This window comes from Pseudorca crassidens, chromosome 20, assembly GCF_039906515.1.
Source record: "Pseudorca crassidens isolate mPseCra1 chromosome 20, mPseCra1.hap1, whole genome shotgun sequence".
Taxonomy (NCBI): domain Eukaryota; kingdom Metazoa; phylum Chordata; class Mammalia; order Artiodactyla; family Delphinidae; genus Pseudorca; species Pseudorca crassidens.
In genome coordinates this window covers 49,960,773-49,988,584 of record NC_090315.1, presented here as the reverse complement: position 1 = coordinate 49,988,584, position 27,812 = coordinate 49,960,773, and the positions used below count along the sequence as shown (strand labels likewise).

General features: G+C 45.8%; 2 protein-coding genes across 3 annotated transcripts in view; both read left to right on the top strand.

Annotated features, from left to right (window-relative positions):
* FA2H (fatty acid 2-hydroxylase) overlaps positions 1–6,156 on the top strand; it is a 51,802-nt gene extending 45,646 nt beyond the window's left edge. For both annotated transcript variants that reach the window (XM_067719811.1, XM_067719812.1), the window contains exons 5-7: positions 1,521–1,693; positions 3,040–3,292; positions 4,681–6,156. In XM_067719811.1, coding sequence (XP_067575912.1) covers positions 1,521–1,693; positions 3,040–3,292; positions 4,681–4,760 — 506 coding nt within the window. In that variant the 3' untranslated portion in view covers positions 4,761–6,156. The remainder of the gene's footprint in view (positions 1–1,520; positions 1,694–3,039; positions 3,293–4,680) is intronic.
* A 9,507-nt stretch (positions 6,157–15,663) lies between these two features.
* On the top strand, positions 15,664–26,328 carry MLKL (mixed lineage kinase domain like pseudokinase). Its single transcript, XM_067718412.1, is given in 9 exon segments — positions 15,664–16,548; positions 20,172–20,411; positions 20,414–20,623; positions 22,110–22,188; positions 22,845–22,929; positions 24,980–24,995; positions 24,998–25,130; positions 25,464–25,513; positions 25,771–26,328. Coding segments are annotated over 8 exon segments (1,140 nt in total). The 5' UTR covers positions 15,664–16,548; positions 20,172–20,173; the 3' UTR covers positions 26,100–26,328.
* The last annotated feature ends 1,484 nt before the right edge of the window (positions 26,329–27,812 follow it).

Sequence of the window (27,812 nt, the reverse complement as noted above, 5' to 3'; positions counted from 1 at the left end):
ATACAGAATAGGCAGATGCAATAGACAGAAAGTAGATTAGGGGATTCCTGGCTCTGGGAAATGGCAGGGGGTGGAGGAAATGAGTAGTGACTGCTAATGGGTAATGGGTTTCTTTCTGGGGTGACAAAAATGTTCTAAAATTGTGGTGATGGTTGTACAACTCTGAGTATACTAAAAACCATTGAATTGTACACTTGAAATGGGTGAATTGTAAGATATGTGAGTTATAGTTCAATAAAGCTGCTCCTTTTTAAAAGAGAGAGCCAGTATAGCCAAAGCAATAGCTTGTGGAGAAAAGAAGTAGAGCTAAGAGGGTGAGCATAGACATGAAGAAAACTGTGACAAGAGCTGAAGTGTCGGTGAAGTCGAAGAATGGATGAAGTAGAGAAAAGAAACGAGAGCCGGAAGGACTGCAGGCTGTCCTCCGAGGGCTGGGCATGGGGAACCTCACACTTCATGATAATTACATCTCTCCAGTCTTCTGGTCTCCGGGCCAATCATCTTCAGGTTTTTCGCATCTTCCTCATATGCTATGATTTGAAGTATTGTTCATGAACCCATCTCTCCTTGGGTTTTCCTGGCCCTCCTGGCCCCCCACTCCCTGGTGGTTAGCATCTTCCACCAATAGCCCCCCAGCTCTGCTGGCTTCATCAGAATCGCCCCTCCCTCTCCTCCACGCCGCTGGGGCAAGGTCACTTTTTCCTTGTCCGTTCAGTCTTCTGTAACAAAACATCACAGACTGGGTGGCTTGTAAAAACAGAAATGAATTGCTCACGATTCTGGAGGCTGGAAGTCCCAGATCAGGGTGTCAGCATGGTCAGGTGAGGGCCCTCTTCTAGGTCAAAGACTCATTGTATCCTCCCACAGCAGAAAGGGGAAGAGTTCTCTCGAGCCTCTTTTATAAGGGAATTAGTCCTATTCACCCGTGACCTAATCACCTCCCATCACCTTGGGGGTTAGGTTTCAACATATGAATTTGAGGGAACATGTTTCGACCATAGCACCAGGTAAAGGTCCAGTGCTGGCCATAGCTGTTCCTCTTACAGTTGCTTTAAGGAAGATCTCAGATGTCTAACCAAATCTTACTCCAATACCAAAGCCAGACAAAGACGCCACAAGAAAGAAAACTACAAACTAATATCACTGACGAATATAGATGCAACAGCCCTCAACGAAACACTAGAAAACTGAATCCTAGAACATATGAAAGGATTATACACCACCACCAAATAGGATTTATTCCAGAATGCAAGGGTGGTTCAACATCGGAAATCCATGTAATACCCCACATCAATAGTCCCTCTGAGAGGACTTCTCCTAAGCCCGACATAGATCGTCACAGCCTCCTTCCCATTTTGATTCAAAGGCCCTAATAGTGGGGCTGGGCCCCATAGCTGCTGGGCAAAGGGCAGCAGCTCCTAAGGTGACAGGACCTTGAGACAGGACCTCTGGAGCTACCAGGCACCGCTGTGCCCTGGGGCTGTCTGCCCTGACCTTGCCTCTCTCCTGACCCTCTGCAGAGTACTCGGTAGCCATGCCTGAGTCCACGTTCCTGGGCCTCTTCATGCTGGGGCTGCTCCTCTGGAGCCTAGTAGAGTACCTCATCCACCGCTTCCTGTTCCACATGAAGCCCCCTAACGACAGCTATTACCTCATCATGCTGCACTTCATCATGCACGGCCAGCACCACAAGGTGAGCAGGGCAGGCTCTCACCCGGGTCCCGCCCATGGGAGCTGCCCATCTTGGTGGGAGTCAGGTTGAGAGCGAGGGGAAATGTGACTGGGTGTGACTGGGTCCTCACCTGCACCGGGCATGGACAGAGTGAGCCTGTGTGTCCAACTTGAATCCTCACAACAACTTCATTCCTTCATTTATTCATTCATTCAGTAAAGGCTCACTTAAGTGCTCACTATGTGCCGGGCACCGTTCTAGACACCATTGAACAAAACAGTCCAGAATCACTGCCCTTGTGGAGCTTCATTCTGAAGCTGGTGCTACAGTTCTCCCCATTCCACAGACTGGCAGACTGAGGCTTGGGGAAATAAAGGAACTAAGGAATTCACCCAAGATCACACCTGGATGTTGTCCCCTGCGGAATCCAGAGTCTGTGCTGTCAGCCATCCACCCCACTGGGGCTCCTCAAGGGCAACATGATGGTCCCAGCAGCTGGGATTGGAAGCCAGGTCTGCCCAGAGGAAGTTGTGTCTCCCTGCTGCTTCTCTGTCCCTGCACCATGCTGTTCTCAGCCTATCCCAGGGTCTCCATCCTCCCCCCTCCCTTCCTTCCTTCTTTGTCCTGGAGCTGGTGTTCGGGCACATGGCCAGCAAGTCCTGCTGCTCCTGGTCAGAGGGGAGGGAGGCCCACATCGGTATATTGCTCTTTCTCTGTCGCCTGATTTCTCTCTCTCCTCTTTCAGCCCAGAGAGGGTCTCTCCTCAGAATGCTCACACAGTCTCTAAAATCTTACCTGTCTGCCAGGCCCTTGGCTTTGTGAAGCTCCGGAGCCAAAGACTAGGTTCTTTTGTTGTCTGGTTCACTGTGACAACACCCCCTTGGAACACAGAAGGCCACCTGGGGTGGGGGACCTGCCTGTTAACTTCCAGCATCGTCTACCATGTGCGCCTTCATCACCCTCGGGCCGTGTCCAGGTGCCCCGCCTGGTACTTGGGGTGGGGGGCTGGGCCTCCTCCCTAGCACCGAACAAATTCCAGAGCCACAGGGGCCTCTTCAGCATAAAGAGGGACTCTGCTCTGCGAGCACCCTGCCCACATCACACCCCCCCCGTTTTCTTGGCCGGTTTTCCAGGTCCCATCCTGGCTTGGAAATTGGGGTGGGACAGACTCTCCAGGGCTTTTAGGCTTGGTGGCCCACCCTCCCCAAAGCCACCGAGGGTGCTAAGCCTACACCCTCCCTGGACTGTCTGGGCTGCTCTGCCCCATCCCCCATGGGAGCACCTCTGGGCCGGCATGCTGTGTGTGACCACAGTCAGGCCCTGGGGCCCCGGGCTGCATCCTGACACATGAGCCCCTCCATCCACAGGCACCCTTCGACGAGTCCCGCCTGGTCTTCCCCCCTGTGCCAGCCTCTCTGGTGATAGCTTTCTTCTACGTGTTCTTACGGCTCATCCTGCCCGAGGCGGTGGGGGGCACTGTGTTTGCAGGTGGCCTCCTGGGCTACGTCATCTACGACATGATCCACTACTATCTGCACTTCGGCTCCCCGCACAAGGGCTCCTACCTGTACAACCTGAAGGCCCACCACGTCAAGCACCACTTTGCACATCAGCAGTCAGGTGAGGACCTGCCGGTGCCTCCCCACTTCCTCGTTTGTTCATTTCTTATTTGACAGCTACCCCTGAGCTTCTAGCCAGGGCCAGGCACGGTTCTGGGGATACACAGTCAGCAAGGCAAGCGTGGAACTCCCATCCTAGTCCCTGGTGCAGGGGGCTGTGCAGAGACAGACAAACAAGGAAACCAGTAAATAGCAAAGACCGTTTCAGACAGTGATAAGTGCCACAAAGAAAATAAAGCAAAGTGATGTTAGAGAAACCATGTCAGCAGGAGAGGGGACCCACCCTGTTTAATAATCTAGAATATGAGTCACAGATGGGATTTTACGTTTTCTAGTAGCCACATTAACAAGTAAAATTAAACCAGTGAAGTTAATTTTAATCATATAGTTTATTAAGCCAAATACAACCAAAATATTATCATTTCAACGTGTGATCAATATAAAAATTGTTGGGCATTCCCTGGAGGCCCAGTGGTTAGGACTCAGAGCTTTCAGCCTGAGGACTCAGCCTGCCGTGGGCCCAGGTTTGATCCGGGGTTGGGGAACTGGGATCCCTCAAGCCGTGCGGCGTGGCCAAAAAAAATAAAATTGTTAATGAGAAATTTTACATTCTTTCCTTCTATTAAGTCTTCGATATCCGGTGTGTATCTTGCACGTACAAGCCTGTCGCCATTCAAGGGCTAAATGTTCATTGGAAATACTTGATCCGTATTTAGAGTTTATAAAATTTACAGTCAAAAAAGTAGATTCACATACATGAGTTGCTCCAAACGTGCCTAAAAGTTCTCCAGTAACTGAATCGAGTATAGCTTTTTGCATTGAAATGTAAGTTAATTAAAATTAAATGAAACTGGGAATTTAGTCCCTCCATAGCTCAGGCCACATTTCCAGTGCTCAGAAGTCACATGGGCTAGTGGCTACCCTGCTGGACAGCAGAATGCTAGCTAAAGTGGTCCAGGAAGGTGTCACTGCAGAGACATCATTAGAGCTGAGACCTGAATTAGGAGAAGCCAGCATCCAATGTCTGGAGAAAGAGCCTCCCAGGAGCAACAGGTGCGAAGCCTTGAAGCAGGAATGAACTTGGCATCTTCAAAGAGAAGGAGGCGGCTGGAGTGTGAGGCAGAGAGAGGAAGAGGCAGGCAGCAGCCAGGCTCTCCCAGGAAGCCAGGCCAGATAAGAAATTTGGGGTTATTCCAACGGTATCCTTGGGAGTCTAGAAACACTGGTACCCTGCTCTTGACTCCTGCCAGAATGGCCCTGAGAGTTGGAAAGGCCATCGGGGACTATGTTGAAATCTTCCCCACGTGCTAGCCCCAGCTAGGCTCCCTTCCAAGCAGACTGACTCCTTCAAGAATGCCTCATCTTCTCCCCATTTGTCTCCCTCTCTAGGATTTGGCATCAGCACTAAATTTTGGGATCACTTTTTCCACACCCTTATTCTGGAAGAACCCCACCCGAAGATACAGTGACAACTCCCAGCCCTGTTGTCCTGCCCTCAGCCCCGCTGTGGCCCCTACCCCAGTCCACCCCCGTCCAGACCCTGCAAAGAAGGTTTGCTTGACCAGGCAGTGCGGGCTTTGTGCGGCCCTTGGGCTTGGTGGAGGGTGCTGGGGAAACCCTGAAGCCCGAGGCTAACCCTGAGACTGCCGTCCTGACCCAGCACAGGAGGGTCACGTCCACTTGGTGGCCCACTGGCCCTCAGGGACTAGCTCTTTCCTGGAGCATCCCAGCCTCTTCACTCACACCACCGCCCAGTGCCTTAGCCCACAGGACTGCTTCAGGACCCAGCCAGTGGGGACTTTCCTAAGGGGAGTGAAGGCAACTGACCCCTGGGACGAGCTGGTGTCCCGCCTGTGTCTTAGCACCCTGGAGCTGCCAGTGTTAACAGTGAAGAGCGGGGTCTGCAGGGCCGTGGCCCTCGTCTTCCCCACCTTCTGTCGCCGGGGAGTGTGTGGTGGTTCAGGCTGTTCTCCTGAGGACTGGAGGACACAGAGGTGGATGAAGCACTGTCCGAAGAGGAGAAAGCAGGAAGCCTCCTACAGGCCATCCCCAATCCTGGGGCAGCACCTTTGTCCCCTGCCAATGACAAATGCCAGCTGCATCACCAGATGCCTCGGGCTGTGACACATCCAGCGCCCACACGCCTGGCCCTCACCTGTCTGTGCAGGTGGGCTGAGAGTAGCTGTTGCGGGTCTCAAGGCTGGAGGGAGCCCACGCCCCTTTCTTTAGGAAGCACCAGCTGCTCTAGCCGTCTCTCCACCTCCAGAATCACAAAGCTTTTCTCCAAGGGAGGCTGAAGAGACCTCTCCATGGATGGGAGCCCCATCCTGTCCCCAGCCATTCTCGACCTCCACCTGGCAGAAGTGGGCCCCTGCCCGCCTCACTCAGGACCCTTCCAGCCAGTGCCTCCTTAAGCCGAGAAGAAGCCTTGATGCGGTGCCTTATCTCCCAGCCCCTTCCACCCCAGCGGACGAGGTTCCCCCCCTTTCTTCCTCATAACCAAAACCCTCGCTGCTCATAAGAGGGTCTTATTTATAAACTCTATAAATACCCTTAGTCGGGCCCCAGACCAAGTAGCTGCTCAGATTGCCCTTTCTAATCCTACATGTCGAGCTTGTGTAAAAACGTTTTTGTCTTATTTTTGTTCCCTTCTTACCCACAAACCGTTACTACTTGAAACTTTTTAAAAACTCGATGTGTGTAAAGGCTAAAGGGAAGCAGTTTGACCGATCCTGTGATTTGTACTGTTTACTGCGGGGTTATTTAAAGATTTTGGAATAAATATACAAACTACCGTTGTGAAATAAAGGTGTAAATAAATTGTATATTTTGAAAAATAAACACATTGGAAAAGAAACCAAAAAAGATGAGGTGTTACTTGCTGATGGCGACTCACCAGACTTGGTCGAGGCCAGGGAGGCGCAGAAGGGTTTGGGGGGTGTGGCTGGTTGAGCAGGAAGGAGTATTTATTCGATCGCTGACCAGGTTGTGTAGACTTGCTGGGGTATAGTGATGATAAAAATCAGACCAACCCCTATCTTTTTATTCGATTTTATTACTGTTTGGTTTTTTTTTTTGGCCACTGCCTCGGGGCTTGCGGGATCTTAGTTCCCTGACCAGGGATCAAACCCACGCCATTCACAGTGAAATCGCGAGGCCCTAACCACTGGACCACCAGGGAATTCCCTCGTTACTGTTTTTAAATTCTCTGCAGACAGCATCTCTCCCTCACTGCTTATACCTGGAGGTGGGCATAAGGGGGCATCACTCCCACGAACTGCCTTGGTACACAACAGAGGAGGTGTTTCTTTTGGAATTTATCAGACCACAGCTAAGACTCTAGTTGACTTTTCTAAGGCTCCAGCAACAAATGCCCAATGTAGGAACTAGAACTTCAGGCCAGCTCAGTCTGGGTGAAACAGTTTCCCAGGATATCGTCCCAAGCCACCACATCAGAACCACCTATGGAACCTATCAAACCACAGATCCAAGTCCTCAACACTCAGAGTCTCATTCAGTAGGTGCGGCAGTGGTGGGCTCTGCATTCGCCTGCACAAGGATGCAGAGGCAAAAATGAAAGTGGAGGCAAGCTGATGTTGGCGAGACTGTGGCCACATGGAGGGGCCCCTGCTCCTGCTGCCTCTCCCTGCTCGAGAGAGCAGCTCCCAGCCTAAAGGTTAGGGTGACCTGTCTGAGCCAATCCTCCCTCAAGCTCCTGGAATCAGGCCATCGAAGCAGCAGAAATCCAACCTCCATTCCCTAGATGCTGTTGGGAATCCAACCATGGAGCATCACTCCCCAGGGGAAGGAAGAAAGAAAAAGCAGGAGTAAAGGAAGAGATCAACTAGTTGTAAATATGTGAGTCCACCGGAGACAGGCCTAAGATGAGCAAGTTTGAGCAAAACATTAATTGGAAAAAAAATTCTTTGAAAAGATTAAAACAGGGCTTCCCTGGTGGCGCAGTGGTTGAGAGTCCGCCTGACGATGCAGGGGACACGGGTTCGTGCCCCGGTCCGGGAAGATCCCACATGCCGCGGAGCGGCTGGGCCCGTGAGCCATGGCCGCTGAGCCTGCGCGTCTGGAGGCTGTGCTCCACAACGGGAGAGGCCACAACAGTGAGAGACCCGCGTACCGCAAAAAAAAAAAAACAAAAAAAAAAACAGAGCTAGTAAGAAGTGTCAAAATCTATGTGAGTTTGTAGCATGGTAATGAGAAGATTTAGGGGGAAAAAAGAAACAAAAAACAAGCCAATCTATTAATGAAAAGGTCCACTCAGTGAATATTGGACAGACTCCCCCAGAGCTTCCTACTGTGCTGGCTAGAACTTTCCAGGGGGTTAGGAATTTCCACAAGGCCTTGGAAGGGAGAGAATGAGCCCCATCCTACAGAAGAGAACCATATAGAAAGTGCCCTTAACCTCAAGCCAGTTGGCACTCACAGTGCAGTCCCTTCTGGAGTCAGAGAATTTTATCTTCAAGTGCAAGAGACCCAAGGAGGAGTCAAAGATTAGATGCTAAAGCCAGCAAGGGACATTATCAAGATGCCAGCGCATCTAGCATGTTGGGAAAGCCTGAAGCTTGGAGCACGTGATTATTTCTGTAGTGGGAGAAGACAGAAAAATCATCAAGCAAGTTTAATGTTTACGTGGGCGAAGGGCCATTTAAATTCTGATCAGTGTAAAGTAAATACGCAGGTTGACTGACTCTCAATGACCCTAGCAACTTACCTGATTCTCTAGCAACAACCCAGCTGCCCTGGCAGTGGACAGGGCCATAGCCGTTATCTTTATTTCTGGCATCGCTCTACCTCCAGACATGCTGTCTTTGGGCGTTTCTCAGCTGACCTGAAGAACCACCCTCTTAACTTGACTCTGTTCCACTCCTGCATTGGCTCTAGCCTCCCATCTCTGTCTTTGAACTTTGTACTGTTTCTAATTGTGCTCAGCGCAAAGCCTAACTTGTAACAGGCCCCAATAAGTGTTAGTCTTATCTCTGTCAGATCTCTGGCAGGTTACATTGTTTGGATTTGGTTTTCCACCGGTTCCCTGGCCTCTGCTGCCCTCTGGTGACAGCATGCGGCTCTGCCCCCTTATGACTGGAAATCAGATGTCTGTGATTGTAAAATTCCATCACTTTTCCACCTTACCTGTTCTCTTAACTTACTGTTTTGTCTCATCTACTGTTTTTGAGAGGAAGATGGAACTATACATATGAACTTTCCAGTTCTAACTTTCTATAAAGATATGATGGTTGCAAAACAAGATGGAGATTTCTTTACAATGAGGTAATAACGGCACAATGAAGAACTGTTACCTATTAAGGTTGCTACAGGATGAATGTGAAATTTGGAAAATGCCAAGAGTCTCATCTGCACTCCATCCCAGACACCTTATTAGCTTATAGTGGGGGAGGTGGAAGAAGGAGTGATAAGAAAAAGAAGAAAAAATATCATTTTGGCAAAAGCATAAAGGTAGGGGGCTGTCTTCATTTAGGTTCCCTAAAAAGCAAACCTTAAAACAAGAACATTCATGCATGTAGTTTATTTGGGAGGCAATTGCAGAAATAAAGAGTGAGAAATTGGGAAAGATTAGACAGTGGGGGAGCCAAATAAGAATGAGTATGTGAAGTTCTCATACGGATTCCACAGGGGCATCTTGAGAAGCAGACAGAATACCTGCCAGAATTGTCCACCTAAAGGACAAGAGGCTGGAACATTTACCCACAGCTTCCTCTCCTATTGGTTGAGCATTGGTGTCAACACCCTTCTCACTGATGTGCTGTCCCAGCATGCAACGCAACCAGATTCCTTGGCTTTGACAAAGGTCCTGGAACAAAAGCAGAAAGACAGATGTGTGCAATTGAAGTGGGATGCAGTCAGTACAAGCTGAGTGTGAGCTTGCTAGGAATTATCCACCAGAACTGTGGCTGAGTTCCCACAGAACCTTCCACCACAACTGAGGTTAAGACCAGAGGTGGACTGAAGGGATATGACAAGGATCCCAGACATGTCTGCTACAGACCCCAAAAGGCTAGATCCGCAGTGGAAGAGCAAACCAGAAGTAAAACCACCTTCCCAGGGCACTGCAAGTAAAATTACCTGCATGGAGTGGAGAAAAAGCTCTTTTGAGAATATAGAACCCCAAGCATAGCTCTCATGGTGGTCTGAAGCGTGGATTCACATAAACTGTGTGGTTTGAAACACCTCAAGTCAAAATTTTAGTGTAAAATATCCCTGACAGGTGGAGCCACAAGGCTCTCAGGAGAAGCACTTATAAATTTTGGTGGAAAAATATGTAGCTTCAATCCGGGCCTCAAAAAATTCCCACAGGGCTTCCCTGGTGGCGCAGTGGTTGAGAGTCTGCCTGCCGATGCAGGGTACATGGGTTCGTGCCCCGGTCCGGGAAGATCCCACATGCCGCGGAGCAGCTGGGCCCGTGAGCCATGGCCGCTGAGCCTGAGCGTTCAGAGCCTGCGCGTCTGGAGCCTGTGCTCCGCAACGGGAGAGGCCACAACAGTGAGAGACCTGCGACCGCAAAAAAAAAAAAAAAAAAAAAAAAATTCCCACAGATAAAATTCCAAGGACTATAAGCTCACAATAAAAACAAAACAAAACACACAGGGAAAGAAGGCACCATGAGTAAACGCTGATAGAAACAACATGCAACAAATATACCAACAAAGACATCAGACATAGGAATTATGAGATAGGCTAGATACTTGCCATTTACTCTCCAGATTCACTCTCCCCTTCTTTCCCATCCCTCTCAGTACCCTGTGAGGCTGATCTGTGTGAACTGCATCAGTGTGTTCTTTTGCATATTGACTGCCAGTTCTGCAAATACAGGCACTGGCAAGAGACCGGCGGTCCAGGTGTTTATACCTGGAACTCTTTAATTTACTTCAGCAGTGGTTTGTAGTTTTCAGTGTACAAGTCTTTTCACCTACTTGGTTATATTTATTCCCAAATATTTTATTCTTTTGGCTGCTATAGTAATTGGAATTGTTTTCATAATTTCCTTTATTGTATTTTTCATTGTTGGTGTATAGACACACAACTGATTTTTGTGTTAATCTTATATCCTGCAACTCTGCTGAATTCCTTCATTAGCTCTAGTAAAATTTTTATTTTACATACAAGATTATTACATACAAGATTATGTCATCAGTGGACAGAGACATTTTTACTTCTCGTTATCCAGTTTGAATGCCTTAAGTTTTTTTTCTTGACTAATTATTCTGTCTAGAACTTCCAGTACAATGTTGAACAGCACTGATGAACATGAGCATCCTTCTCTTATTCCTGATCTTAGGGAGAAAGCATTCAGTCTTTCACCATTAGATATGATGTTAGCTGTGGGTTTTTCATAAATGTCCTTTATCAAGGGGAAGTTCCCTTCTGTTCCTGGTTTGCTGAGTGTTTCATCATGAAATGGTGTTGAATTTTGTCAAAATTTTTTCCTGCTTCAATTGAGATGATCATGTGGGGTTTTTTCCTTTGTTTTATTAATATGGTGTATTATATTGATTTCATATGTTGAACCACACTTTCATTCCTAGAATAAATCTCATTTGGTCATATAAAGGCGTACAATCCACTACTGTGTTTTAGGATTCAGTTTTCTAGTATTTAGTTGTGGATTTTTTCATCTATATTCATCAATGGTATTGGTTTGTAGTTTTCTTTCTTGTGGTATCAGGGTAATGCTGGCCTCATAAAATGGGTTAGGAAGTGTTCTCTCCATTTATCTTTTTGAAACAGTTTGAGAAGGATTAGTGTTAATTCATTTTCAAATGTTTTGTAGAATTCACCAGTGAAATCATCTGGCCCGACCTTTTATTTTGGAGGGAGGGCTTTGATTACTGATTCAGTCTCTTTACTTGTTATAAGTCTGTTCAAATTTTTCTATTTCTTCTTGAATCACTTAGATTATTTGTGTGCGTCTCATCTAGGTTATCTAATTGGTTGGTGTACAATTGTTCATATATTCTCTTACAGTCCTTTTATTTCTTTTTTATTATTATGGAAAGAACACTTAACATGAGGTCTACACTCTTGACAATTTTTAAAGTGTACAATATATTATTGTTGACTGTAGGTACAATGTTGTACAGCAGTTCTCTGGAGCTTATTCATCTTTCTTGACCGACACTTGATGCTCAATGACTAGTAACTCCCCATTTCCCCCTCCCACAGCCTCTGGAAACCACCATGCCTCTTTTTGATTCTATGAATTTGATGTTTTAGATACCTCTTATAAGCTGAGTCATGCTGTATTTGTCTTTCTGTGATCAGCTTATTTCATTTAGTATAATGTCCTCGAGGTTCATCCATGTTGTTACATATTGCTGAATTTCCTTCTTTTTTAAGGCTGAATTCTATTCCATTGTAGGTATATACCACATTTACTTTATCCATTCATCTGTTAATGGACATTTAGGTTGTTTTCACTTCTTGGCTATTGTGAATAGTATTGCAATGAACATAGATGTGCTATTTCTTTGAAATCCTGATTTCAACTATTTTGGTTAAATACCCAAAAGTGGGATTGCTGGGTCATATGGTAGTTCTACTTTTAACTTTTTGAGAAACCTCCGTACTGATTTCCATAATGACTGCACCATTTTCCCTCCAACAGTGTGCAAGGGTTTCAGTTTCTCTACATCCTCACCAACACTTGTTGTCTTCTTCTTTTTTACAACAGCCATCTTGATAGGTGTGAGATGATATTTCATTGTGGTTTTGATTTGCATTTCCCTAATGATTAGTAACGTTGAGCATTTTTTCACATGCAAGTGGGCCATTTGTAAGTCTTCTTTGGAGAAATGTCTGTTCAAGTCCTTAGCCCATTTTTTTCATCAGGTTATTCATTTTTTTATCATTGAGTTGTAGGAGTTCTTTATATATTTTGGAGATTAACCCCTTATCAAATATATGGTTTGAAAATATTTTCTACCATTCCATAGGTTGCTTTTCCACTCTTGTTTCTTTTGCTGTGTAGAAGCTTTTTAGTTTAATATAATTTTACTTATTTTTGTTACCTGTGCTCTTGGTGTTGTATCCATGAAATCATTGCTGGGGTCAGTGTCACAAAGCTTTTCCCCTATGTCTTCTTCTAGAAGTTTTACAGTTTCAGGTGTCATGTGTAAGTCTTTAATCCATTTTGAGTTGGTTTTTGTGAGTGATATAAAATAAGGGTTCAATTTAATTTTTTGGCATGTGGATATGGTTTTCCCAGCACTATTTGTTGAACAGACTATCCTTGTCCCATTGTGTATTCTTGGCACCCTTGTCAAAGATCAGTTGATCGTATATATGTGGATTTATTTCTGGGTTCTCTATTCTGTTCCATTGGTCTATATGTCAGCTGTTATGCCAGTACCATAATGTTTTGATTACTGTAGCTTTGTAATATATTTTGAAATAAGAAAGTGTGATTCTTCCAGTTTCGTTCTTCTTTCTCAAGAATGATTTGGGGGCTTCCCTGGTGGCACAGTGGTTAAGAATCTGCCTGCCAATGCAGGGGACACCACAGGTTCATGCCCAGGAAGATCCCATGTGCCGCGGAGCAACTAAGCCCGTGCACCACAACTGCTGAGCCTGCACTCTAGAGCCCACGAGCCACAACTACTGAATCCCATGCGCCTAGAGCCCATGCTCTGCAAAAAGAGAAGCCACTGCAATGAGAAGCCAGTGCACCACAATGAAGAGTAGCCCCCACTCACCACAACTAGAGAAAGCCTGCATGCAGCAATGAAGACCCAATGCAGCCAAAAATAAATAAATTTTAAAAAGAATGATTTGGCTATTTATGATCTTTTTTGTTTCCATATTAATTTAATTTAATTTAATTTAATTTAATTTAATTTAATGCTGCATGAGGGATCTTAGTTCCCCAACCAGGGATTGAACCTGCACCTCTTGCAGTGGAAGCATGGACCATTGGACCACCAGGGAAGTCCCTCCATATTAATTTTAGAATTGTTTTTCTATTTCTCTATAAAGTGACATTGGGAGTTTGATAGGGATTGCATTGAATCTGTAGACTGCATTGGGTAGATGCTCATTTTAACAATATTAAGTCTTCCAATCCATGAACACTCGTCTTTAGATTTATTTGTGTATTGTTTAATTTCCTTCATCAGTGTTTTGTAGTTTTCAGTGTACAAGTCTTTTACCTCCCTAGTTGATTTATTATTCCTAAGTATTTTATTCTTTTTGGTGCTATTGAAAATGACATTGTTTTCCTAATTTCCTTTTCAGATAATTTGTTGTTAGTGTATAGAAACACAACTGATTTTTTACGTTGATTTTGTATCCTGCAACTTCACTGAATTCATTTATTAGTTCTAACAGTTTTGTGGGCTTTTAAAATGGCGTCTTTAGAGTTTTCTATAGATAAGACCATGTAATCTGCAAACAGGTACAACTTTACTTCTTTCTTTACTATTTTGATGTCTTTACTTTCTTTTTCTTGCCTAATTGCTCTGGCTAGGACTTCTATTATTATATTGAATAGAACTGGTGAGAGTCAACATCCTTGCCTTGTTCCTGATCTTGGAGGAAAAGCATTCAGTTTTTCACCACTGAGAATGATGTTAGCTGTGAGCTTGTAATATATGGCCTTAGTGATGTTGAGATAATTTCCTCCTATTTCTGATTTGTTGAGAGTCTTTAATCATTAAAGAGTTTTGAATTTCGTGAAATACTTTTTCTGCACCTATTGAGATGATCATATGTTTTTGTCCTTTATTCTGTTACTGTGGTGTATGTATCACATTAATTGATTTTCATATGTTGAACCATTCTTGCATCCTAGGAATAAATCCCACTTGGTCATGGTGTATGATCCTTTTAATGTGTTGTTGGATTTGGTTTGCTAGTATTTTGTTGAGGATTGTTGTATCTATATTCAGCAGGAGTATTGGCCTGTACTTTTCTTATATCTTTGTCTGGCTTTGGTGTCAGGGTAATGCTGAGCTTATAAAATGAGCTTCGAAGTGTTCTCTCCTCTTTAATTTTTTGCAAGAGTTTAACAAAGATTGGTACTAATTCATTTTTAAATGTTTCGTACAATTCACTAGTGAAACCATCTGGCCCTGGGCTTTTCTTTGTTGGGAGGTTTTTGATTACTGATTCAGTCTCCATTACTAATTATAGGTCTGTTCAGACTTTCTATTTCTTCATGATTTAATCCTGGTAGGCTGTATGTTTCTAGGAATTTATCTGTTTCTTCTAGGTTACCCAGTTTGTTGGCATATAATTGTTCATCACAATCTCTCTCTCTCTCTCTCTTTTTTTTTTTTTTTTTTTTGCTCATGCTGCAGGGCTTTGTGGGATAATAGTTCCCCGACCAGGGATCAAACCCGGGCCCCTGGCACTGAAGACCTGGAATCCCAATCCCTGGACCTCCAGGGAATTACAGTCACTTTTGATCCTTTTTATTTCTGTGACATCAGTTGTAATGTCTTTTATTTGTGACTCTTTTTATTTGAATTTTCTCTCTTTTTTTCTTAGTGAAGCTAAGGGTTTGTAGAGTTTATCTTTAAAAAAATAAACTGTTTCACTGATTTTTTCTATTATTTTTCTGTTTTCTATTTCATTTATTTCTGCTCTAATATTTATTTCCTTCCTTCTGTTAACCTTGGGCTTAGTTTGTTCTTCTTTTTCTAGTTCCTTGAAGTGTAAAGTTTGGTTGTTTATTTGAGATCTTTTTTATGTAGGTATTTATTGCTGTGAACGTCCCTCTCAGTACTGCTTTTGTTGCATCCCCTAAGTTTTGGTATGTTGTGTTTCATTTGTTTCAAGGTACTTTCTAATTTTCTTTTGATTTCTTTTTTGACAGGATAGTTGCTCAAGAGTTGTTTAATTTCCACATATTTATGAATTTTCCAGTTTTCCTTCTGCTATTGATTTCTAGTTTCATTCCACTGTGGTCAGAAAAAATACTTGGTATGATTTCAATCTTCTTCAATTTGTTAAGACTTCTTGTGACCTAACTTCTGATCTATCCAGAGCAGAAGCTACCTCTTGCTCCAGAGCTTCTTGCTCCAGACCTCCCCATGGAATCTGGCTGAAGCTAGTCTGCACTGAGACTGCATCCTTGCTTAGCTATTTTCTCCCCCTGCCCTATCCTACCCTCTATCCTGAGAGCCTTCCTTCAGTAAATCACAACGTACCTGATTCTCTTTTTTGGACTCTGCTACTAAGGAACCTGAGCTAAGAAGAAAACTGATGATGCAGTAGGTGGAGAAAATAGCAGGAGAATATAAATGAATAAACACCCCAGACGTCCTCTACCCAGGTCTTCCCTATCCAAAAAGTCTTCTCATACAATCCAATTCTGTCCTTTTAGAGGAAACAGCCTGATGAGTTAATGAATGTCATTCCTCAGACTTTCTAGCTGCGGACACAGCTAACTGTAATAAAACATGACTTGCACCAAAAGAGAAAGCTCTGCAGTGACCTTAGAGGAGGAAGTTGATTTCCGCCGAACCCCCCACCCCAGCTTAAGTGTGTCTCTTCCTTCACTCCCTTCCCCCAACCCCAATATTTTCAAGCACCGAGAAGCAGACACAAGCACCTTCTCTCTAGCTCTGTTTTTTGCTCATCTAATCTTTCCCATACTGTGTCCTGGTTATAATAGTTTCCTGGGACCTTATTCTTTTCTGAATCTCCGGCCCCAAGCAGAGGGCCTGGCCCCAGGAGTACTCTGTAAATAATTACTGAGAAATTTGGGGAAGGTGGGGGAGTGTGGAAAGGGCAAGGGGAGAATACCAGGAGGAAGGAAGGATCCTTCGCTCTGAGCCAGATGGAAAGAGGTTCTAGGGAACCAATGCACCCTGAGCCTGGGGTTTGGCTACAAGAGCCCTGTGAAAGCTCCGAGAAGGCGGGCCAGACTTCCCTGTCCGACACCCAGTCCTTTAGCCGGCTCAGGGCAAAAACAGCCGCCGATAAAGCTGATTGGGAGACACGTGGAGGGGCCGGGCTCAGGGGCCGTGAGCCGAACGTCGCTTGACTTCGAAGGGACACATCCGGCCGGTGGCAGCCGGCGTCGGGTGAGTCCCGCTCCGCCAGCGGAGCGCAGGGCGCGCGGCACGGGCACCGAGGGCAGGAGGCGCGGGGACTCGGCACTTCCCCCAGGGTCTCGCGTTCGCAGACTTCTCGCCCGGGAGGAAGGCAGTCGTCCGAGAAGAGAAGCCGAGGTGTCTGCCTGGAACTGTGCACAGGACCGACTGGACGCCCTCAGGAGGGACGAGGGTGAGTCTGGCAGTCGTCCCGGGGCGCGCGCGGTCCCCGGAGGCGGCGGGGCTGAAGGGCGCAACCAGATTCCTGGGCAGTGAGGGGAGAGCCGCAGTGGGAGGTGGGGTGACCCACGGTCCCATTTCCTGGAACTCAGGACCGAGTTGGTTTTCTTTCCTCGGCTCTGAGGGTGGAGCCGCCCGCTCGTGTCTCCGACTGCTTCCAGCTAAAGAAGGCGCGGCAAAGGGGTGGGCTCCGGGTGGAGGTCGTTGTGGAAGGGCCTCGGGAACCCAGCTCAGAAGAATTGGCCAAGCAGCCCCAGACAGACAACTCCAGACAGTGGGACATTGCCAAGGGAGATGATTCCAGATCTTGATGATTAATGCCCTCTTCCTTTTCTGGGGGCCCATTTTAGACACAAGGAGAGTAACCTTATGTAAAATGTCTCAACAGGAAAGGTTGCTTGGTGGCATTTTTCGGAGGGGAGGAGGAAATGGCATTAGAGTTCTCAATGGATTTATATTGTTACTACCGTTTTAAGATTTTTCACTTTTAAAATTAGTGACTTTTACCCCTCATTGTTTTTCTGCAAGTAACATATCCTTATCAAGGTTGTTAGCAGTTTTACATATTACAAATAGCACCTCAATGCACATCCTTAGTATCCAACTATCTGTACACATATGAGCTTTTCCACAGCACAAGGTCCTAGAAATTCACATTGTTGAGTCAAAGTATATATGTATTTATATTCCCTTTCATCCTTTTGGTATCTTTATCATATACTTAATAAGCCCTAAACAACTTTAGTAATTATAATTTTAATATCTTATAGGTAAGTCCCTTTTTATTACAAAAATCCTTGTTATCGCTACTAATTTCCTCTTTCAAATGAACTTGAGGATCATTTACTTTCAGTACCAAAACGTGCCATTGCGAGTTTTATTGGAGCTGCATTAAATTGGATTTACCTTTGGAAAGGATTGCCAGGTTTGTCATTTTTAATCTTCCCAGCTAGAAAAATAACAGTTCTTTCCATTTCGTTTTTTGGTTTTTATTGTGGCCATGCCTGGAGGCACTCGAGATCTTAGTCCCCCAACCAGGGATGGAACCCGAGCTCCTTGCAGTGGAAGCACGGAGTCTTAACCGCTTCTCTGCCAGGGAAGTCCCTCTCCATTTCTTGAAGCTTTGTTTTCTGTGGTTTTTCTCATACCACATTATCACTTTTCCTGCGAAATGTATTGTTTTAAATTGTTGCTTTGATGAGTGGGATATTTTTTCCGATTATCTTTTGATTAGTTGTTTCTGAGATATGGCTCTTTTGATGAGGCTGACAATAAGATAACTGAAGCTTGGAGCTATGAAGCTGAAATCCTCAAGGTTCCTTGAGCAACATTTTCACATCTGCCTTTGTCTCCGGTGGACCAGAGAAAGGTATATAGTTCATTGCCCTCAGGAGTCCCAAGAAATGTCCTTGAAGCTCTCTGCTTAGCAACTGCGAATAGCTGGGCAGCCTGAGACCCATTGAGTCTTTTTAGGCATGCCCTAATACCTGTTACTTCGCTTGTTAGATCAGTATAACTCTAAGGCAACGACAAAAATGTATCAATTAGTTGCTTATTTGGTTTGGCTTCTGCTAGTTTCTTACTCATGCTTTTAAACCAGATTTGGGCTCCAGACCAATTACCTTCTTGGAATAGAACTGTTGAGATTAACTTTGTTTAAAAGTAGCTTAAACAATAAGGAAGATTATTGGTTCATGAAACCTGTAATCGAGGAATGGGGTAGACTTCAGGGTCAGTTCAAACCACCAGTGGCTCAGTGTTGTCACTGAGGACTCATTCTTTTCTTTCCGTTCTGCCATCTGTAGGTTAGCCTCATTCCACAGCTTTAGAATCAGGGCTCCATGCTTTCTCACTCATATTCAGAGAGAGGTTGAGAGTTAGAAGCTGACTTCCTGGGCTGGCTTAGGGGAGCCAGGAAGTTCCCCAGCAAACGTACCCCTCAAAGTAGCGCAGGTGCCCAGTTTTGAACCAATCACTGTGATAAGCTACTAGGAATTGTCTGATGGCTTAGATCAACGTTTCTCAACCCCTGCACTATTGACATTTTGGGCTGGATCATTCTTCGTTGGCGGGGGGGGGGGGGGGCGGGGGGGCGGTGGGAGGCATCCTATGCATCGTAGCACCTTGACCTCTACCTGCTAGATGTCAATAACACCCATCCCCTAGCCGTGGCAACCAAAAATGTCTCCAGACATTGCCAAAAGTCCCAACAGGGAGTGGGGGGCGTGTCACCTTCAAAGTTTAGAACCTTCAGTTTAGAACCACTGGCTTAGATACAAGTCTCACCCTTAGAACCAGGGGTGGGGCCTTAGAACCTTCAGTCACCTTCAGTTTAGAACCACTGGCTTAGATACAAGTCTCACCCTTAGAACCAGGGGTGGGGCCAGCTCCCCACAAACTGATTGCTGAATGGAGGAGGAGCAGATAGTCACAGAAAATTTTGGCAACAATAGGAAGTAGAGAAATGGATGCTGTGTAGGCAACACAGATGTCTACCTCAACTTCTCTGGGCCTGAAAAATCTCTTAGTCTTTAGTGCAAAGGCCTCTGAGGGGTCAGCACTTACAACATGAAGGCTTATTGATGCATCGGCCAATGGGGAGGCTGGAACAAATTTACAGAGTGCTAAAGACACAGTAGAGAGGGATGGAGGTGAGGACCAGGGAGGCAGGGCTGCTCAAGCACTGGGAAAAGAGACAGAAAAGAAAATTTGAGACTGCAGAAGCCAACTTCTATTACAGTCCTGAATATCCTGAGCCGGCTGTGGCCAAGGTAGTAAACTGAGGCTTCATGGGCAATATCCCGTTGACAAACGTATTTTATTTGACCAACACAGTGTTGGACTGCACAGTTTTTAAAACATTTTTTGACTTGGTTGCAATATTTTAAATTGAGAGATTTAATATAAAAATCCAAAATTCTGATTGCTCTTTAAAAACTAGAAGATCTTCCACCACTGGGCCCTTTATCCTTGAAGAGTTGGTGACTTACTAGGTAATCCTTGCCTTATTTGGAAAGGGCCTGAGCTTTTCAACCTACTATCCTATAGTCACCCCTATGCTTTGGCAGGATATATTTGTTAGAATAGGCTAAATTTATTTAATAAATAGACCCCAAAATATAATGGTTCAAATGCAATAGAAATTTAGTCCATGGCAGATATTCCAGGTTTATGAGCAGCTCTCCTCCAAGTGATGATTCCGGGATCCAGGATTCTCCCTTCTTGGGCTCTACCACACCTAGGGCTACATCATCCTGTGTAACCAGCTGACAGTGTGTGAAGGAGACAAACCTGACTCAGCCCAAAGGAACACTTATATTACTCACACCCCATTGGTGAGAACTAGTCACATGGCCACATCAAGGTGCAAGGAAGGCTGGGAGATGTAGTCCTAGCTGGGCCAACACTTTCCACCTAAAACTAGAAGATTTTGGTGGACAGCAAGCCACCAAAGCTACCTTACATGAAATTGATGGGGAGACCTCTACAGCCATTTAAATCACAGACACCCGTAGCCCAGTAGTAAATATGCAGGAGATTCCTGGGACTTAAACAAATTCCATCTGTTTCATCCAGATATGGATCAATTGAGGCAGATCATCTCCTTAGTCCAGCTTATCTACAACCAGTGTGAAGAGATGAAATACTGCCAGAAACAGTGCTGGCATCTAAGAAGCCATGTCCATGGCCTGCTGCAGCCTCTGCAAATGCTCCAGGCCCAAGGAGAGAGGAACCTGCCCACCGAGAGAACCACTGCCCTGAAACGTTTCCAGGCTGCCCTAGAGGAAGCTAAGGAGCGGATAGATAAGTTCAGCAATAGATCCAGAAGTTTCTAACAGCAGGGCATGACAGAATACTCTTCAGTGGAGTGAACAAGAGGCTGAGAGATGTCTGGGAGGAGTTCTCACTGCTGCTTCAGGTGGATCAACAGATGCCTATTTCAAGCATCAGCCCAGGAGCATTCTGGCAACAGGAAGGTCAATAGGATGCAGAGGAAGACAGGAAGGTTATCCAAGGACTGAGAAGTGGTAAGGAGTTTTTTTAGATGGGGGGACTCCAAATGGTGGTATATTAGTCTCATTTTGGTTTACCAAAAAACCAGGAAGGCTGAAGAGGTTTTAGCAGGTATCTATTCATGTAACTCAGAACTCCGGACATCCCTGGGTACAGACATGGTGGGGGCTGGTGAGATTTGAGTGTGCCACCAGTGGCGGGGTGGGGGTGATACTGATGAGTCGGGTTTCCCTTTCCATTCTCTTTGATGTCAATCCTCCCAGCCTTAGTTTTTCCAGGACGTTCCATTAATATGTAAATTATCCAGGAAGAAAAATTCACTAATTATCTAAACAAACAGGAATTGAGTACCATGTGCCAGGCACTGTTCTAAGTGCCGGAGATTCAACACAGAGCAAAATACTCAAGATCTTTGCCTTCACGGAACATAAAGTCTGCAGATAGAGGGCTAAGTAAATTATTTTATCTAAAGGCAATAAAAATCATACACAGGGTAATGAGATGGAAAGTGACAGTGGGTACAGCGAGAGTGGTCAGGGTGACATTTGAATGGACACCTTGAATAATCAAAAGGAATGAGTCATGTGAAGTTGAGGGAGAGGTGCATGGCCAGGAAGACAATGAATGCAAAAGCCCTGAGGTGGGAATAAATATGGCCTGTGCAAGGAACAGCCGGAAGCCAGGATGGCTTTAGTGTGGTAGGTGGAGAGATACCAGATGAAAGTGGGGAGGTAGGCCAAAAGATACAGGAGCAAGGTCATGCAGGTCTTGGTAGGCCTGATAAGAATTTTAGATTTGGGCTTCCCTGGTGGCACAGTGGTTGAGAGTCCGCCTGCCGATGCAGGGGACGCGGGTTCGTGCCCCGGTCAGGGAAGATCCCACATGCCGCGGAGCGGCTGGGCCCGTGAGCCATGGCCGCTGAGCCTGCGAGTCCAGAGCCTGTGCTCCGCAACGGGAGAGGCCACAACAGTGAGAGGCCCACGTACAGCAAAAAATAAAAAATAAATTAAAAAATAAATTAAATAAAAAAGGACACTTTCTATTACTACCATAACTTGAAGACAAGAATCACTTATCACAAATAGGTGACCACAAATAAAACCAAAACAATGTTATTAAATTCTGGCTGCATGATGCCTCCTGCCCAAAGGCCTGCAGTTCAGACCGGCATTCTCTTTGTGCAGAGGAGATGTCAGCAGATTTAGGGAGGTATTAAAGACATCCAACACCAAACTGAGACTTTCTTCTTGGCGTAATCGGAAAGACTGGAATTAAAAGAAGAATAATTTTCTCACTATGTCATCTTGCATACCACTTATCCATACTTTTGGAAATACTGCCTTAGATCTTTCTTGGAAATCATAAAGTTTATTCCTTCTCAACTCCCTACACTAGTGAGTTTTATGAGAAGTAATTTTGGACTGTAGGAGACACTGTTAGTGCCTATCCAGATGGCCTCTGATGCTTTTTACCTGCTCTGTACACTCATCCCCCACTCAGCATACTTTGGTGCTAACAGCTCATGGCCACCATCTGCAGAGGAATATCCATGGGCGCTGGAGCCCCTTGGCCCTGAGAGGTGAAAGTGCCCGGGAGCTTTATAGCCACCTGTCCCTGTCCCTGTTCCTCTCCCCCCAACCCCACCCAGTCCACAGTCATTGAACAACAGGTGTGAGTACAAAAGTCCAGCTCCTTTGCGTCGTGCAGAACAAACCCTGAGGGGTAGTTATCCTCTAGAGGTCCCCTTGGGGTCAGGCTTAGCCTGGAACTTCACCTGAAGTCACACCCTTGCTTGATTTCTTCTCCTTCTCTGTCCTGCTTCCTCTACTCCCTCACCTGGTTTCTCCTGGGAATACCTTCTTAATCAATCACTTGTACCCAAATCCGTGGCTCATGATCTGCTTCTGGGAGAGCCCAACCTAAGGCCAACTCTGTGATAACACCCCAAACTGGGAGGCAGGGGCTCCATTAATCCAAAACACTTAACACTTACTAAGTTGGCGGGAACCCCAGCTTCACATTCTGTTTCAACCAGAAGGGTCCTAGGTATGGTCCAACCATCCCGCCATGCCTCTGAGCCCTTTGCTTTGCTCAGTGCTTCCCAGGCAGAGCGCCACAGAGGCGTACAGCTCACAATTGTCACATCTCACCTCTGCATCCCTGTTTTCCCACCTACCCGTGGATAGCAAAGTCTGTGCAAAGGTCACTAATGTTCCCTGCCTTTGGTCGTGTCAGGCTGCACCATTCGGAAACACCTGCAGAACTCCACAGAAACATCAGCAGCACGAGCTTCCTGGTGACTAAAGACTGCGACGTGAAGGTGAGTATGGCCTTCCAGGGGCCCTTTGAGTTCGACCTGTGTGACTGTTTGGTGCTAGGAGAGGGACGCACGTTTCCCAGAGGCCTGTGCTTGCTCATTTCTCTGCCTTCAACTGAGTTCAACTCTTCCCCTGCCTGGACAGCTTCCCGTGTGCCCACCACAGAACAGACTCAGTCCTGCCTGCTCTTCTGATGCCCGTCGTCCACCACTGCCCAGGCACTCAGCAGGGATGGGCTAAGAGCCATTTCCCCTTAGATGCCTGGACACCACTTCTGTGTCCCTGCAACACCCATGAGGGGATCTTCTTAAGCCCAGGTAGGCATTCAGACTCACAGGCCAGCCATAGCCCACACTTGGCACCTGGAGGCAATTAGAAGGGCATCACGCAACACAGCTTGCCAGCAGGGCAGCATCAAATCCTTCTCTCCAGCCGGAGACGCCACACCTGTCCCCACAATCCTCCAGGAGATATTCTCCTCATCCTAGGTGTGACAGAAAGAGGCTCCCCTCGGGTGGGTGCGGGGCCATCCAGGCTTAGAAGCCTCACGACTCACAGGAGTCAATATTCTTTCTTTTTTTTAGATTATTTATTTATTTATTTATTTATTTTCTTTACTTTTTTGGGTGCATCGGGTCTTAGTTGCGGCACATGGGATCTTCGTTGAGGCATGCGGGATCCTTTGCTGTGGCACATGGGCTCTTCCTTGTGGCACATAGGCTTCTCTAGTTGCGGTGTGTGGGCTGTCTAGTTGTGACACATGGGCTTTCTAGTTGAGGTGCAAAGGCTCAGTAGTTGTGGTGTGCCAGCTTATTTACCCCAGGGCATGTGGGATCTTAGTTCCCTGACAAGGGATTGAACCCACATCCCCTGCATTGGAAGGCGGATTCTTTACCACTGGACCACCAGGGAAGTCCCCCAGTAGCTCTTTATAGTCCCCATCCCCCCGACCTCTTGTCCATAAACAACTTACTAATCACCCATCATTTTAAAATCAGCAGCAATATTACTTAGGAGCATAGGTAACAGTCAGCGTTTGTCAGTTTCCCAGGGGAATAGAGCTAAAAGGTCCACTGAAATTCAGATTCTCCTATGGAAGAGAAAAGGCTTCTGTTAACTCGATGTCCACAGTTCCCAAGTGCTAAAGGAATATTTTCTCTGTCATCCACAGATAGCTTTCTCTGAATAACAGAAGACGGGGCTTTTCTGCCTTTCAGATGTCTTTCCCCGTAGCTGGTGTCATATAAGTGTTCACAAAGCACGGGCCTTCTCACACCTGACTGTAACATGTGCTATTCAGCCTTTCACCCCTGGTGGCTAGCGTGGAGCCAGATGTCAGAGGATGTCAGTGCTCACTGAACATGTGAATGAAAGGAGGAGGAGCCACCTAAGTGTCTAATCCTTTTTCTGACCTTGCCCCTACTTTTGGATCCCTGGCTGCGTTTAGGGCTGGCAGCCCTCTGCACACGGATGGTGCTGATGACAGATGTGCATGGACCAAGGAGAACGCACACTCCCATGACTTGTGCTGTGGCTTCTTTAAGAGCATGGCATTGACCGTGCAGGGTCAGTGGGGTAACAGGCTGCCTATAGGTTCAGATACAACAGAGAGGATACCCCTGCGTTGGTTTTTTGTGTGTTTTTTTGGTCTGCTTCCGAGAGAAAATGAGCCATCGGTGACTCCAGGCACCCCGTCCACACTCACTCAGTGGAGCTGAGTCGTCAACTGAGAAAGCCCTATATCTAACATAGTAACACTAGAACAACAACATACCAAGTCTTACAGGTGCTTTATAACCATCGCCTCAAGTAATCCTCATGCCTCATTTTATAGAGAAGAAACCTCTTTGTGTTTCTCTTGGTCGTTACACCATAATAAATTGAACCCAGGATGCCAGCCAGGAGAGTAGCCACAGAGCCAGAAGACACCACTGGAAATACATCCCAAAGGAAAAAAACCATCCCCTGAAAATCATGTGTAGCACCAACCCCTTCCCTCTATCCCCCACCCGAGATGGTGCTGTTTCTTTCTGTCTCTGAGTCATTATCTAGCTTGCAGGATTTGAGCTGAGAAAACACAGACTTCCATCAGCTGACCAACTAAAGGAAAAGAAGCAGAGAGAGTCAATTCTGCCGCATACATCTCACCTCAGAGACTGGAAAATGTGTTTAATAAATATGACATAAAAGCTGAAATATACAGGTATGTTTATGTTCTCGTGCAGATTCTAACTCAGATGAACGGGACGAGAAAGTCCAAGTCAAATGCCATTAGGGAGGAGCACCTTAACTCTGTTGAATGGAATTGGGTGGTAATCAGAAAATTCACCGTGAGGACTTCCCTGGTGGTCCAGTGGTTAGGACACTGCGCTTTCACTGCCATGGCCCAGGTTCAATCCCTGATTGGGGAACTGAGATCCCACAAGCTGCTCAGCACAGCCAAAAAGAAAATCCACTGTGTTTTCTGGAAATGGCTAGAGGGGCATGGGAAAAGGGAAACTTGTTACGGTTGTTCAGTTTCTTGGTTCTCTTTTAGCTTTGGAATCGCCCTCTGGGAAATCGCCACTGGGAAAATCCCATTTGAAGGTAACCAGTGTGAAAGTTGGCTCAGATGGTGCTGGGATTGGGTCGCCTTCCAAGAGACTAGAAATTCCCATCAGTGCTGTCCTGGGCGCTTTGTTCTTCAGTGTGGGCATTGCCTGCGCTTGTCACTGGGGTCATTGGAAGCTCCTGTTTCTTCAGTTCTCAAAGTCCCTGGTTCCATTGCCAGCCATCAGCATCCAGAGAGATGTGTGTGTGCCAGAGCAATTTTTAAGCTTCCCATCCTATCATTTCCATGCCAGGCTGTGATTCCAAGAAGATCTACCAGCTGGTGGCTGTGGACCGGCACCAGGAGCCAGTGGATAAAGATTGCCCTTCACAGTTGCAGGAGATCATTGATGATTGCTGTGCATATGAGCCCTCCAGGAGGCCCTGTGTTAAAGGTAGGGCTTTTTCTGGTCTAAAGAGCATGGGCCACATGTGTTACTTAACATTTGTGAAAGATTTTCCTTATGTATCACAACCAGGGGTTGTTTTGCCCTTCAGGGGACATTTGGCAATGTCTAAAGACATTTTTGGCTGTCACAACTCAGGGGAGGTGGGGTGGGGTGGACATGCCATTGGCATCTAGTGGATAGAAGCTTCTCAACATCCTACAAGGCACAGGACAGCCGCCTACAACCAAGATTATCCGGCCCAGATATCAATAGCACAGGAGTTCAGAAACCCAGCCCTAAGGGCATTGTTTAGTCTAAAGTTGGGTTGCGAAGGCAGATTACTGCAGCCTATATTCTTTCTCTCCCTTCCTTCTCTTTTCTCAACATCCTGGGGGTAATTTCCTCTACTCAGACTTTTTTTTTTTGCGGCACGCAGGCCTCTCACTGTTGTGGCCTCTCCCGTTGCGGAGCACAGGCTCCCGACGCGCAGGCTCAGCGGCCATGGCTCACGGGCCCAGCCGCTCCGTGGCATGTGGGATCTTCCCGGACCGGGGCACGAACCCACGTCCCCTGCATCGGCAGGCAGACTCTCAACCACTGTGCCACCAGGGAAGCCCTCTACTCAGACTTTTATTTCACCAGGTTATCAGCTGCTCCTCCATTTCTTTACACCATCTCCCTCCCTGGGAATGTCTCCCTCTCCCACTCTAGATCCAAATTTCTCAGACTTTCCACGAAGCTCCAGACAGAAGAGAACATGATTCACAGGCAGTAGCCCCGGATTGGGGAAATGTTTCCACTGAAGTTGCTACAGAGTTCAAAGATACAAAATAATGTTTTTCTTATCTTTATTGTGATATGTATCACAGGACAGTAGTGTATAAAATATATATGTGCAATTTTTTTTAAGTCAGAGGAAAAGAACATCACATATCCACCCCTGGTTAAAGACTAGAACATTGCTACAAACTCAGAAACCACGTATGAGTCCCTTGTTTTCACATTCCTCTCCTGGAGTAGGACAGTGGCTACTCCAATATTTGTTGACCGAATGAACTAGAAAATGAATGAATGAAGGTACTGCTAATGGTAGAGGGAAATTCATGGCTTTCCCCAGAGCCTGGGGATGAGGCTTACCACAAGTGTAAACTTTCTTTGGCATATTTTAACCTTGACAGTTCTTTCAAATTTTTCATTTAAATTATACGTTCAGGTCCATAAAAGTAGTTACTATCATGTAGTTTAGGGGAACCCATTAGTTATGTCTTTTGGTGGAGAAAAAAAAAGACATCCATCTAAACAACTCTTCTATGAAGTGGCGCTTAGTGCATTTTTTTTTCAGTCTTTTTACAAATGGGCCAACGGGGGGTTGGTGTTTAAGTAATCACCCATAAAGTTGTAAATGGGAATTTCACCCCTAAAATGAAATACAGCCAATACCTTTCTCCTCTAACTATATAAAACTTTTGGAAGTTGGAGACAAGACTATAACCTTCTGGCTTGTGTGTTTATTCTTTCTCTTCTAATTAGTAAACATGGCCATTAGGTGGATCATGAATGAATATACTCTCAGAACCTTTTAGAAACATTCTGTATATTTTTCACTAAGCAGCCCTCTGTGTTGTCCAGATTTTTTTGCCATGTGATATTACCTATTAATTTTTTTTTAATTTTCAAAGAATCACTCAGTGTTTGATGATGTGCCTATGTATTCATTGACAAGGAAAGCAATTCAAGATATATTTTGAGATTAAAACACAATTCCATCTATACCTAAATATACACATTTAGATAGATGACGATTTTAAACAAAGTAACTAATGACTTCTCTGGAGACAATTTTTCTTTTTTGCTTCTATGTATTGTCTAAATTTTCTGCATTGGACATGCAGTTACTTATATAACAG